The sequence below is a fragment of the Arachis ipaensis genome, chromosome B3, assembly GCF_059453495.1.
Source record: "Arachis ipaensis isolate K30076 ecotype BB chromosome B3, ASM5945349v1, whole genome shotgun sequence".
NCBI lineage: Eukaryota > Viridiplantae > Streptophyta > Magnoliopsida > Fabales > Fabaceae > Arachis > Arachis ipaensis.
The window spans coordinates 121,640,505-121,654,434 of NC_142438.1; the positions used below are offsets into that span (position 1 = coordinate 121,640,505).

The following is a 13,930-nucleotide window of genomic DNA, read 5'->3' on the forward strand; positions in this document are numbered from 1 at the left end:
CAAACTGAAAAACAGAATAAAAAATAACACACCCTGGAGGAGAAGCCTATTGGCATTTAAACGCCAGTAAAGGCAGCAGAATGGGCGTTAAACGCCCAGTCTAGCACCATTCTGGGTGTTTAACGCCAGAAATGGGCAGCAACCTGGTGTTTAATGCCAGGATTGGCAGCAAAGGGCATTTTGCAAGCCTAATTGGTGCAGGGATGGGAAATTCTTGACACCTCAGGATCTGTGGACCCCACAGGATCCCCACCAACCTCAACTCACTCTCTCACTTCTTCACACCTTTTCATAATACTCTTCCCCAAATAACCTCTACCAATCACCTCCATTACTCCTCCAAAACCATCATACAAACCACCTACACCCACCCACTCAAATTCAAACCATCACTCCTTCCTTTTCCACATCATAACCACCTAAAACCCCCTTGGCCGAATAATTCACGCACCTCCATCTCATCCATCACTTCTTCTTCTCCTCCTTTCTTTATTCTTTTGCTCGAGGACGAGCAAACCTTTTAAGTTTGGTGTGGCAAAGCTCATCTTTTTTTTTTGTTTTTTCATAACCATTTATGGCACCTAAAGCCGGAAAAACCTCTAGAAAGAGGAATGGAAAGGCAATTGCTTCCACCTTCGAGTCATGAGAGATGGAGAGATTCATCTCAAAGGTCCATCAAGACCACTTCTATGAAGTTGTGGTCAAGACTTCTCATTGAAGAGGACTATCCCATTACTAAGAAAAGGATGGAGCAAACAAGAGAGCCCACTCATGGACCTCAACAAGAGCATGAGGAAAATTATCATCATGAAATCCCTGAGATGCCTCAAGGGATGTATTTTCCTCCACAAAACTATTGGGAGCAAATTAAGACCTCCCTAGGAGAATTAAGTTCCAATAGGGGACAACTAAGGGTGGAGCTCCAAGAGCATTCCATCCTCCTTCATGAAATTAGAGAAGATCAAAGAGTCATGAGAGAGGAGCAACAAAGGCAAGGAAGAGACATTGAGGAGCTCAAGCACTCCATAAGATCTTCAAGAGGAAGAACTAGCCGCCATCACTAAGGTGGACCCGTTCTTTAATCTCCTTGTTCTTTATCTTCTGTTTTTCGAATTTTTTATGCTTTATGTTTATCTATGTTTGTGTCTTTATTACATGATCGCTAGTGTCTTAGTGTCTATGCCTTAAAGCTATGAAAATGAATCCATCACCTCTCTTAAATGAAGAATGTTTTTAATTGAAAAAGAAAAGAAGTGCATGAATTTCGAATTTTAAAACAGATTAATTATTTTGATGTGGTGGCAATACTTTTGTTTTTCTGAATGAATGCTTGAACAGTGCATATTTTTGAATTTGTTGATTCATGAATGTTAAAATTGTTGGCTCTTGAAAGAATGATGGAAAAGGAGAAATGTTATTTGATAATCTAAAAAATCATAAAATTGATTCTTGAAGCAAGAAAAAGCAATGAAAAGCTTGCAAAAAAAAAAAGAGAAAGCGAAAAAAAATTAAAAAGAAGAAAAAGAAAAAGCAAGCAGAAAAAGCCAATAACCCTTTAAACCAAAAGGCAAGGGTAAAATAAAAAGAATCCAAGGCTTTGAGCATCAGTGGATATGAGGGCCCACAGGAATAAAATCCTGGCCTAAGCAGCTAAACCAAACTGTCCCTAACTATGTGCTTGTGGCGTGAAGGTGTCAAGTGAAAACTTGAGACTGAGCAGTTAAAGTCGTGGTCCAAAAGCAAAAAGAGTGTGCTTAAGAGCTCTGGACACCTCTAATTGGGGACTCTAGCAAAGCTGAGTCACAATCTGAAAAGGTTCACCCAGTTATGTGTCTGTGGCATTTATGTATCCGGTGGTAATACTGGAAAACAAAATGCTTTGGGTCACGGCAAAGACTCATAAAGTAGCTGTGTTCAAGAATCAACATACTTAACTAGGAGAATCAATAATACTATCTAGATTCTGAGTTCCTATAGAAGCCAATCATTCTAAACTTCAAAGGATAGAGTGAGATGCCAAAACTGTTCAGAGGCAAAAAGCTGAAAGCCCCGCTCATCTAATTAATACTGATATTCATAGATGTTTTTGGAATTCATTGTATATTCTCTTCTTTTTATCCTATTTGATTTTCAGTTGCTTGGGGACAAGCAACAATTTAAGTTTGGTGTTGTGATGAGCGGATAATTTATACGCTTTTTGGCATTGTTTTTAGTATGTTTTTAGTATATTTTAGTTAGTTTTTATTATATTTTTATTAGTTTTTATTTAAAATTCACTTTTCTGGACTTTACTATGAGTTTGTGTATTTTTCTGTGATTTCAGGTATTTTTTGGCTGAAATTGAGGGACCTGAACAAAAATCTGATTCAGAGGCTGAAAAAGGACTGCAGATGCTATTGGATTCTGACCTCCCTGCATTCGAAGTAGATTTTCTGGAGCTACAGAGACCCAATTGGCACGCTCTTAATTTCGTTGGAAAGTAGACATCCTAGGATTTCCAGCAATATATAATAGTCCATACTTTGCCCAAGATTTGATGGCCCAAACCGGCGTTCCAAGTCAGCTCAAGAATTCTGGCGTTTAACTCCAGAACTGGCACAAAAGCTGGAGTTAAATGCCCAAACTGGCACAAAAGCTGGCGTTTAACTCCAAGAAAAGTCTCTACACATGAAAGCTTCAATGCTCAGCCCAAGCACACACCAAGTGGGCCCCGAAAGTGGATTTTTACACTAAACACCCTAGCTTACTCATTTTCTGTAACCATAGGTCACCAGTTTACTATAAAAACTACTTTTAGTAATTCATCTTGTACCTCATGACACTTTACACATTTCATATTGTATTCTCTACGGCATGAGTCTCTAAACCCCATTGTTGGGGGTGAGGAGCTCTGCTGTTCTTCATGAATTAATGCAATTACTACTGTTTTCCATTCTATCACGCTTGCTTCTATTCTAAGATATTCATTCGCACTTCAACCTGATGAATGTGATGATCCGTGATACTCATCATCATTCTCACCTATGAACGCATGCCTGACAACCACCTCCGTTCTACCTTAGATTGAATGCATATCTCTTAGCCTCATGATTCAGATCAGAGTCTTCGTGGTATAAGCTAGAACTATTGGCGGCCATTCCTGAGATGCGGAACGTCTAAACCTTGTCTGTGGTATTCTGAGTAGGATCTGAGAAGGGATGACTGTGACAAACTTCAAACTCGCAAGTGTTGGGCATAGTGACAGATGCAAAAGGTTCAATGGATCCTATTCCGATATGATCGAGAACCGACAGATGATTAGCCATGCGGTGACAGCGCATTTGGAACATTTTCACTGAGAGGACGGGAAGTAGCCATTGACAACGGCGATGCCCAACATAAAGCTTGCCATGGAAGGAGCCTTGCGTGCATGAAGAAGAAGATAGTAGGAAAGCAGAGATTCAGAAGACAAAGCATCTCCAAAGCCTCAACCTGTTCTTCATTACTGCATAACAAGTATTTATTTCATGTTCTTTTACTTTTTACAATCAAATCTGAGAATTATTGATATCCTGACTAAGAGTTACAAGATAACCATAGCTTGCTTCAAGCCGACAATCTCCGTGGGATCGACCCTTACTCACGTAAGGTATTACTTGGACGACCCAGTGCACTTGCTGGTTAGTTGTGCGGAATTGCAAAAGTGTGATTGTAATTTCGTGCACCATAAACCATTGGTGGGAATTTCAGATAAGCGTTTAGAGATGCTTTGTTGCTTCTGAACCTCTGCTTCCCTATTGTCTTCTTCCAATCATGCGTGCTCCCTTCCATGGCAAGCTGTATTATCCTCTCGGATGAAAAACACCAGGTACAGTTTCTGCACGGCTAATCAACTGTCGGATTTCTCGTCTCAGATGAAAAATACCAGGTACAGCTACCGCATGGCTAATCATCTGTCGGTTCTCACTAGCGTCAAAATAGGATCTCTCTATCCTTTTGCACACTGTCACTGCACCCAACATTTGCGAGTTTGAAGCTCGTCACAGTCATCTCTTCCCAGATCCTACTCGGAATACCACAGACAAGGTTTAGACTTTTCGGATCTCAAGAATGCTGCCAATTGGTTCTAACCTATACCACGAAGGTTCCAACCTCACGGACTCGGTCTGTGGATTAGAAACCCAAGAGAATATACTCTGGCTGTCGTCCAATGACTACGTTGAACATCATGTAGACCGCTTGTGGTTGTCAGGCGCGCGGATCTTGGCTAAGCGAGTAACGAAGATAGTGGGTGATTGTCACGGGTCACCCCTTCATTCTGACTTAACTGAATTAAGTACAAGAGTATATCTTGGAGAAGAAGTAAGCGTGAATTGAAAGAGAAACAATAGTACTTGCATTAATTCATGAAGAACAGCAGAGCTCCGCACCTTAATCTATGAGGTGTAGAAACTCCACCGTTGAAAAATACATAAGAGAAAAAGGTCTAGGCATGGCCGTGTGGCCAGCCTCTCAAATGTAGAAAATTGGCATAAGCTCGTTCCAAAACTTTAATACAATAGTAAAAGTGCTATTTATACTAAAACTAGTTACTAGGGATTACAGAAAATAAGTAACTAAGTGCAGATAGTGCAGAAATCCATTTCCGGGGCCCACTTGGTGTGTGCTTGGGCTGAGCATTGAGCTTTACACGTGCATAGGCCTTTTCTAGAGTTAAATACCAGCTTGGATGCCAGTTTAGGCGTTTAACTCCAATTCTGGTGCCAGTTCTGGCGTTTTACGCCAGAAAAGGGTCTCTGGCAGGCGTTTAGACGCCAGTTTGGGCCATCAAATCTCAGGCAAAGTATGGACTATTATACATTTCTGGAAAGACCAAGATGTCTACTTTCCAACGAAATTGAGAGCGTGCCAATTGGGCTTCTGTAGCTCCAAAAAATCCACTTTGAGTGCAGGAGGGTCAAAATCCAACAGCATCTGTAGTCCTTTCTCAGCCTCTGAATCAGACTTTTGCTCAGATCCCTCAATTTCAGCCAGAAAATACCTGAAATTACAGAAAAACACACAAACTCATAGTAAAGTCCAGAAATGTGATTTTTGCATAAAAACTAATAAAAATATAATAAAAAGTAACTAAAACATATTAAAAACTATGTAAAAATAATGCCAAAAAAGGTATAAATTATCCGCTCATCAATGCCCCCTAATGACTCAGAAAGACCATCATCTATCTTACTTGGAAGGCTATTCTTGAAGACCTCTCAGTTTAAATTGGATGCCTTCTCGGGTACATATTCCTTTGAAATAGATGGAAGAGCAGTGAGTTTCAACCTTGATGAAGTTATGAAGCATCCACCGGAAGACCACTCTATCTTCCAGTGTGATATTATTGATGAGACTGTGGCTGAAGTTCACCAAGAGACAGTTGATGAGAAGAACGTGGTTCAAGGTGCAAGTGTGGGAAAGCCCCCTGAGTATACTGAAGACACCTTGCGACCTCCAGTAGTCCCAGATGATCAGGTGCCAAGCCATGAGCTGACTATGGAGTTAAAGCCCCTTCCACCTCACCTCAAGTATGCTTATCTTGAAGATAATCAAAAGCTCCCAATGATCATTGCAAAGGAGTTTACTTCCCAACAAGAGGAGTGACTGCTTAATGTACTGAGAAGAAACAAGAAAGCTATTGGGTGGAGTTTGGCGGACATAGTAGGTATAAGCCCTTAAGTTTGTGAGCACCGCATTTTTCTGGAGGAGGGAGCCAAGCCTATCCGTCAACCTCAAAGGTGGTTGAACCCCACAATTCTAGAAGTTGTGAAGAAGGAAGTGACCCGACTGCTTGAAGCCGACATTATCCATCCAATCTCAGATAGTGAGTGGGTTAGTCCAGTACAAGTGGTTCCGAAGAAGTTCGGCGTCACAATAGTGAAAAATGAGAATGGAGAACTCATGGCTACAAGGGTGCAAAATTCCTGGAGAGTGTGTATCGACTACAGGCGCTTGAACTTGGCCACTCGCAAGGATCACTATCCACTACCTTTTATCGATCAAATGCTTGATCACCTGTCAGGTAAATCACACTACTATTTTTAGATGGTTATACTGGTTATTTTCAGATCTATATTACTCTAGAAGATCAGGAGAAAACAAATTTTACATGTCCCTTTGGAACGTATGCATATAAAAGAATGCCTTTTGGTTTATGTAATGCACCACCTACATTTCAAAGGTGCAGGACGAGTATCTTCTCGGATCTTCTTGAGCATTGTATGGAAGTATTTATGGATGAATTTAGTGTCTATGGTGATTCTTTCGATCTTTGTTTGGATAATCTTACTAAAGTATTAGAAAGATGTGCTAGTTCAAACCTTGTGCTTAATTTTGAAAAATGTCATTTTATGGTAAAGCAAGGTATTGTTCTAGGCCATGTTGTTTCTAATACTGGTATATCTATTGATCCTGCAAAGGTTAATGTTATTTTTGGTTTACCTTACCCCTCTTCTGTGAGGGAAGTCCATTCTTTTCTTGGTCATGCAGGTTTCTACCGGCGTTTTATCAAGGACTTCAGTAAGGTTGCACTACCCCTTTCCCGTCTGCTACAAAAAGACGTAGAGTTTGACCTAAGTGAAGACTGCATGGAAGCATTTGACAAGCTGAAGATTGCCTTAACCCAAGCTCCTATTGTGAGAGGGCCTGATTGGAGTAGGCCATTCGAGATCATGTACAACGCATCTAACTATGCGGTAGGAGCGGCGCTGGCTCAGCGCGAAGGTAAGGATCCCTATATTATTGCTTATACTTCTAAAACTTTAGATGGTGTCCAGTCTAATTATACTACCACTGAAAAGGAACTTTTAGCCATTGTTTTGTATTTGGATAAATTCCGAGCTTATTTACTTGGGACCAAAGTGGTAGTATATTCAGACCATGCGGCTTTGAAATACTTGCTAGCTAACAAAGAGTCTAAACCAAGGTTAATCTGTTGGATATTGTTATTGCAAGAGTTTGATTTAGAGCACCCATAGCTAATTATTTGGTTAGTCGCACCTTTCCTCTAAATTTTTCTAAATATCAAAAGGACAAACTTAAGAGCGAGTCCAAGTATTACATATGGGATGACCCATATTTGTGGAGATGTGGTGCTAACCAAATAATTAGAAGGTGTGTTCCACAATCCGAAATCCAGTCTATTTTAGAGGCATGCCACTCTTCTGAGAGTGGTGAACACTTTGGTCCTCAAAGAACTGCAAGAAAAATTTTAGACTGCGGATTTTGGTGGCTCACACTTTTTAAGGATGCTAATCTTTGCTGTGACTCTTGCCACCAATGCCAAAGGTTTGGAAACATATCCAAGAGGGATTAGATACCCCCAACAACTCATGTTTTTTTGTGAAATTTTTTATGTTTGGGGTATTGACTTCATGGGTCAATTTCCAAACTCAAATGGTTTCTTATATATATTCTGTTAGCTATTGATTATGTTTTCAAGTGGGTGGAAGTAATTCCTACCCGTACTGATGATGCTAGCGTAGTTGTTTCTTTTGTTAGGAATAATATTATTTATCGCTTTGGATCACCACGAGCAATTGTGAGTGATCAAGGCTCTAATTTTTGTAACAGAAGAATGACAGGTTTGATGAAGAAACATGGCATCATTCACAAGGTGGCGACGGCTTACCATCCCCAAACAAATGACCAAGCCGAGGTGTCTAATAGAGAGATCAAGCGCATACTCGAGAAGATTGTTAAACCTCATAGAAGGGACTGGAGCTCTAGGCTTGGAGATGCGCTATGGACTTATCGGACAGCTTACAAGACATCCATCAACATGAGTCCGTTCCGCCTAGTCTACGGAAAGGCTTGTAACCTTCCGGTAGAGGTGGAACACAAAGCTTACTAGGTTGTGAAGGAATGAAACTCAGGATTGGGAGGAGCCGAAATTGAAAGAAAATTACAACTAGAGGAATTAGAGTGCCTTCGGCTAGAAGCGTATGAAAACTCAAGACTCTACAAAGAAAAGGTGAAGGCGGTACATGACAAGAACATCAAGAGAAGAGAGTTTAGAGCTGGGAATCAAGTCCTTCTCTACAACTCAAGGTTGATGTTAATGCTGGACAAACTGAGGTCAAGATGGGATGGACCCTACATGGTGGAGAAGGTGGAACTGTATGGAGTTGTCCACCTAAGTCACCCCTCAAGCCCTACCTTCTTCAAAGTCAATGGCCATCGTTTAAAACTTTATCATGGTGCAAAAGTGAAGAACAACAAGGAGTTAGAGATCTTCCTTTTGAAGGATCTAACAAAGGAAGAGGAATGAGCCTATGGACCGTCCAACTTAAGGACGTTAAAGAAAAGTGCTAGGTGGGAGGCAACCCACCATGGTATGATCTTCATTTTTTATAGTTCTATTTTATTTATTTTCTTATATTTGTTTCATTAATTGTCTTTGTTAATTTTCAAATAGTCATGTTTTCCTTTTGTTCTGAGTTATTGAAAAAAAATGAGCATCCCACGCATAAGCGTCATTGACGCGCACGCGTCTTATGGATGCTAGCGCTCTCTGGTACAAAAACCTGAGAGTTGCGCTGGAACTGTGTGGGCAGGGTGCCTGGCGCACAACCCACCCCACGCGTACACGTCATCACGCGTATGCGTCACCAGCCATTTCATCCTTTTACGCGTGTACGTAAGCGACGCGCACACGTCGTATGTCAATTCGGCGCACTCTGATACAAAAACCCGAGAGTTGTTCTGGTACTATGCTAGAATCGTGCGTCTGGCATGACGAGTAGTCACGCTTACGCGTGGGTGACGCGCACGTGTCATAAGCGCCGAATCACTTAAATCAGCGCACTGCCCCTGTTGCATTCAATTCCTCTTTCCTTCAAATCCTAATTCTTCTTCATTCTTCTTCTTTCTTTCTTTTTACTTCTTCCTTCTTTCTTTCCCCCTCCACCACCACCTCTGGCAGCCCCAATTTCCTTTTCTTTTCTTTTTCTCTTTCCACCCCTCTTATCTCATTCTTACTCCCATTTATCTTCCCCTTTTCATCTTCTTTTCAAGGTTTCTTTTCTTACTTTCTTCTACTCTTTAATTCTTCTTTTGTTTCCTACATTCGAATATTTTAATTATTTTTAATTGCATATTAGTTTTATTTTTTTTTGTAATTTCTTTTTAATTCTTTTCTCTTCTTGCATTTTTATTTTGGTGTTAGAATTTTATTTGGTGGATTATTTTGATATTTCTTAGCTTGTTTGTGTTATGAGGTGTGCTTTGACAATTGGCATTCCATTTTGGGTCTACTATACACTTGGATTGATTACCTTACTTCTTGTTTTTAATATGCACACCAAGTGTTTGTGAAAAAGATCTCATGGTATCTTAATTTATTTTCTATCTTATTCTTGCACCTTAATGCTTCTTTTTCACAACCCTTGCAATACATATGCACTAAGCTTGGTATTCATTAATTTTTATCCTACAAATGCTCATTATTTTGTGCTTGTTTTACATGTACTTATCATTGTTGATATTGATGCTTGAACTATTCTTCTCATACTTTATACTTGCATGCTTTTATCCCTCTCGCATCTAGTATTAGTGACACGCCTTCATGATTTTCATTGATATCTTACTTGCATGTTGTAGCCACCATGTATTTTAGACACTTTCTTTCTCTTTGGCATTCATTATCACTTGCACCTTCTTACTTCTGGTGTTTAGCTCTCTGACGGGCGGAAAAATGCCGGTTAAGAAATATTAATAGAAACTGCGTTGTGAGTACAGTCTTAACCGACGAAATTTCCACTGTCAATTTAAAAGATGTCACAATTAATGAATAAATAACTGGGAGTAGAATTCTTACGTCGTTTCCCAAAGAGTTGACACAGTAGTGTAAATTATTGATCAGAAATTTTCTGAAAAATTTATGAGGTTTGGAAACGAAAAATTAAAGCAGTGAATGATAATAAGAGATGTTGTGTATTTAAAATAAAAAGACTTGGCTAGGAGAAGATTAATTGGAGTTTCTATCCTTGTTGGTTTTCCCAAGTAACATAGTAAAAGTTATTGCTTCCAACTAGTTATCCTCTTGCAGTTGCAAAGGAAGGTCAATTGGGTACACTAACTAGAGTTAGTGAAAATAGAGTTAGGCAACAATTTCAAAGTTCAAATTAACACTTGAGTTTTCCAACTCAAGGGGTTCCAATTAATCAACTCCAAAGCCAAGTTAAGAGTTCTACTCTATTAACATGAATGTCATTTTCACAAACATGAAAAGGGAGTAGAAGGGAGACATAATAATTAAAATTAAATTAATAAAAGCAAAATTAGAACTGATGATTGATTAAACGAAATCAAACAAGCAACGGAATTAAACATAAAAATGGTTCATTATATTAATAAATTTAAAATTAAGAAAATCCAAACATGAATTCAAGTAACTAAATGGAAAAATAAAGGAGTAGAGTATCAGAAAAGCAAACTACACTACAACAAATATGGGCTTTAGCAACGCCAAATTTTGCAACGCCTTAAAACCATTCTCTTAGATAGTTTTAGACAACGGTTTTTTGTATGTTACCAATGAATTCAATTTTTCATTATTTTTTAGCAACAAACTAAAACCGTTCTCTTTGACTATTTTAAAGAACGGTTTTATAACCATTACCAAGATTTATTTTTAAGCAACGGTTTTTTATTGTTGTTTAAATAATTGTACAAAAGAAACACATAAAAATCATTGCCAAAATGCTACACTTTAAAACCGTTCTATTAGATGGTCTTAGACAACGATTTTTACAGTGTTGTTGTTGAAGTTCAGTTTTTCATTACGTTATAGCAATAAAATAAAACCGTTCTTTTTGACTATTTTAAAGTACGATTTTATAACTACTACAACAATTTTTTATCAAACAATAATTTTTTAATATTATTTAAATAATTATCAAAATTAAAAGATATATATAAAAATAATTATAAATAATCATATAAATTTAAATAATTTTTTCTGTAAATACTATAATTTATAGAATACTTAAAGCTATTGTTATAAATATATAACAAATATTATTTAAAAAACAAAATTAAAATACATTTATAATAAATATTATATATTTTTGTTATAAATATATAACAAATATTACTTTAAAAAATAAAATTAAAATAAATTAAAAAAATAAAATTAAAATAAAATTATAATAAATATTAATATTTTTTTATTTAAACTCCCTCTAAACCCTAACATAACCAAATTTGGAAGAATTCTCTTTACTAAAAATAATTAAATATATACTGAATCTAAAGTAATTAGGAGTGGTATATAATTTTTTATAATAATTAAAATTTAAGTTAATTAAAATTTTTATATAATATTTATTATAATTGGATATTTTATATATTTAAAATTATAATTTTAATAATTAAAAAATAAAAAAAATTATATAATTTAATTTAAATAACTTATATTATGAATAATTTATGATTTAATTTAAATTTTTTATTTTTAAAAGTTAAACTTTTAAGAATGATTAAATTAATTTATATAAATATTTTGAACTTAAATTAATTAATATTTTTATGTAATTTTATTATAATTAATTATTTTATATAATTTAAAATTAAAATTTTTATAATAAAAAATTATATAATTTAATTTAAATAATTAATATTTTAAATTTAAATGCTATTTAATAAATCATAATTAATATATTTATTTATAATTTAAATTAAAAATAATTATTTTTATTTAATAATATATTAATAAATAATATTTTTAAATAATTTTAAATACAATATATATAATTTTAAAATTATTATTGTATTCAATAATTTTATTAAAATATTTATTTTATCTATATTTTATAACTATTTAACTCTAATACTAAATTTTTAAATTAAATAAAAAATTCTAGTTCCTAAATTGAAAAACCTAACCTTAGAACTCCACCCTACTGAAAAAAGAGAAACGTAGAGAGAAGAGAGAAAGCTAAACCCCGCGAGGAAGAAGAAGGGAAGGAGAGGGGGAAGAGCATGCCGGCGTCGCGCCTCACCGCCGTAGAGCCCATCACACGCGTCGCCGCCGTCATGTCACCGTCAATCTGAACCGTGGGAGGGAGAGAGCTGCCGCTGCGGGAAACGCGATGGTGGAGAGGACGCCGCCAGATCTGTGGCGCCTGTTCCCTGTTGAGCTCGCCGTCGAAGACGCCACCGCCGTCACTGTCAAACCCTAGCCGTCGCAGTCGCCGTCGACGCTGTGGCAGAGAAGGAGGAAGGATGCGCGAACAGAAGAGGGAAAAGGAAGCTGTGAAGCCGTCACCGTTTCTGCTCGGGGTTGTCGCTGCTGCTGAAGAAGAAGCGTCCGAGAGAGAGAGAACCAGAGGAGTGACGCGCGAAGGATGCTCTGACGGAGAAGGAGGAGAACGAGGCTGTCTCATCGCCAATGATTAGAAGTTGCTACTGTTGATGGGATGAACAGAACATGAAGAGGGAGGAGAAACTCGTAGAGGAGAGGGAGGTTTTGCCGCCGCACCGCTGGTCGCCAGGGAACACCACCATTGACACCGGAGAATGCCACTATTGGAGCCACTGTCCGTGCTCGGCCCCTGTTTCTGTTGCTGTTTATGCTGGTTCAGCCATTGCCGCCACAACCCGTCTCAAATTTCTTCTAATTTCGACACTCAGAGGTAGGGGATTTATTTTAAAATTAACCGTTTTAATTTATGAATATCATTGAAGTTTAGTGAGTATCTGCAAATAATTTATAAATGTCTTGTGTGATTAATTGGTAGAAATAAGCTTGGTTTGAGGATGTAAAATTTGGATTAGTTTTTGAGATGATGTTCTAGTGTTTCAATTAGTTTATTGAGTTTAGGTTATGACTGTGAATGTGACTGGTATGATGATGATTACGTGCGTGTGAATTGAAATTTGTTTAGCTCTTGTGTGCATCTTGCAAGGTTGTTTGGGGATGAATGCTTGTCGGAAGTTCTGTTTTTTTTTTTTACTTAATAATGTTGTGATTGGTGGTTGAATCAAATTATAATGAGTAATTTATGAGATTAAGGCTTGATGAATGATAAATAGATTGAGTTTAGATTTCTAAACTAAGTACCTAAAATTGATTTCTTAACTAAAAGTAGTAATTTTTATGGTTTATAAATAATTTTACAATGAGTGGAACCAAATGGTGATAAAATATGTTGATTATTGAGAACCTGTTTGTTTGATGATTGCTGATCCTTGTAAATTAATTATTATATGTTTTAGGGTGCTGCTACTCTAAATGATTGGAAGATGGTCATTGCTGTTTGAAAAGAGCAATGCATCACAATTGCCTTGTTTGCTTTGAGGTATAAACTGTAAAGACTATTCTTCTATTATGGTAAAATCTTTTGGGAAGAACCACATGATTTCATTTTCTTTGGTTTATGAATTGGTTTTGCTTATTATGAATTTTGTTGATTGTTGATTGTTACTATGATGATGTTGGCTTGTTCTGCCATTAGTTACTTTGTTGATTGAATTTTTTTCTTTAATGAGATTTTGTTCTGAGCAATGTTAGGAGAAAATAGTTCTGCTTTGTCATCAGTTCCTACTCTATCATCTGCTGCTGTTCCGTGCTCTCCTCTCCGCTTGCGTCCACTACGCCGTCCCCCACCTCGTCCGCTGAGGTTCGGTTACGGTATGTATTTGGATTAAGGTTATTTTCTGTTATAAATCAAAGAGTTATTTAGCTGAACATGTTCTCTCTATGTAAAAAGTTAAGCATAGAAGTTTTGTTTTTAATTCAATTTGGTTTGAAATTAAGCTAAGTTATTTTATGGAGAATAATGTTAATGTTAATGGTTGTTTCTTAATTGTTGGTTGGTTTATTTTGTTAGCATGTAAAGTGGCTGGGAATTCTAAGTTGATTCTCTCAATGGCCTGAATGACTCAAGTAAAATTGCTGCATTTGATT

The 13,930-nt window shown here is 37.0% G+C and overlaps 1 protein-coding gene and 1 pseudogene across 1 annotated transcript; one reads left to right on the plus strand and one right to left on the minus strand.

The window, feature by feature from the left end:
• Positions 1 to 13,930, minus strand: part of LOC148572285 (magnesium transporter MRS2-3-like) — a 51,974-nt pseudogene that overhangs the window by 33,585 nt on the left and 4,459 nt on the right.
• Positions 12,452 to 13,900, plus strand: LOC148572287 (uncharacterized). The gene is made up of 3 exons (XM_088509591.1): positions 12,452 to 12,656; positions 13,535 to 13,654; positions 13,854 to 13,900. The coding sequence occupies exons 1-3, from the start codon at positions 12,452 to 12,454 to the stop codon at positions 13,898 to 13,900; spliced, it is 372 nt and encodes a 123-aa protein (XP_088365717.1).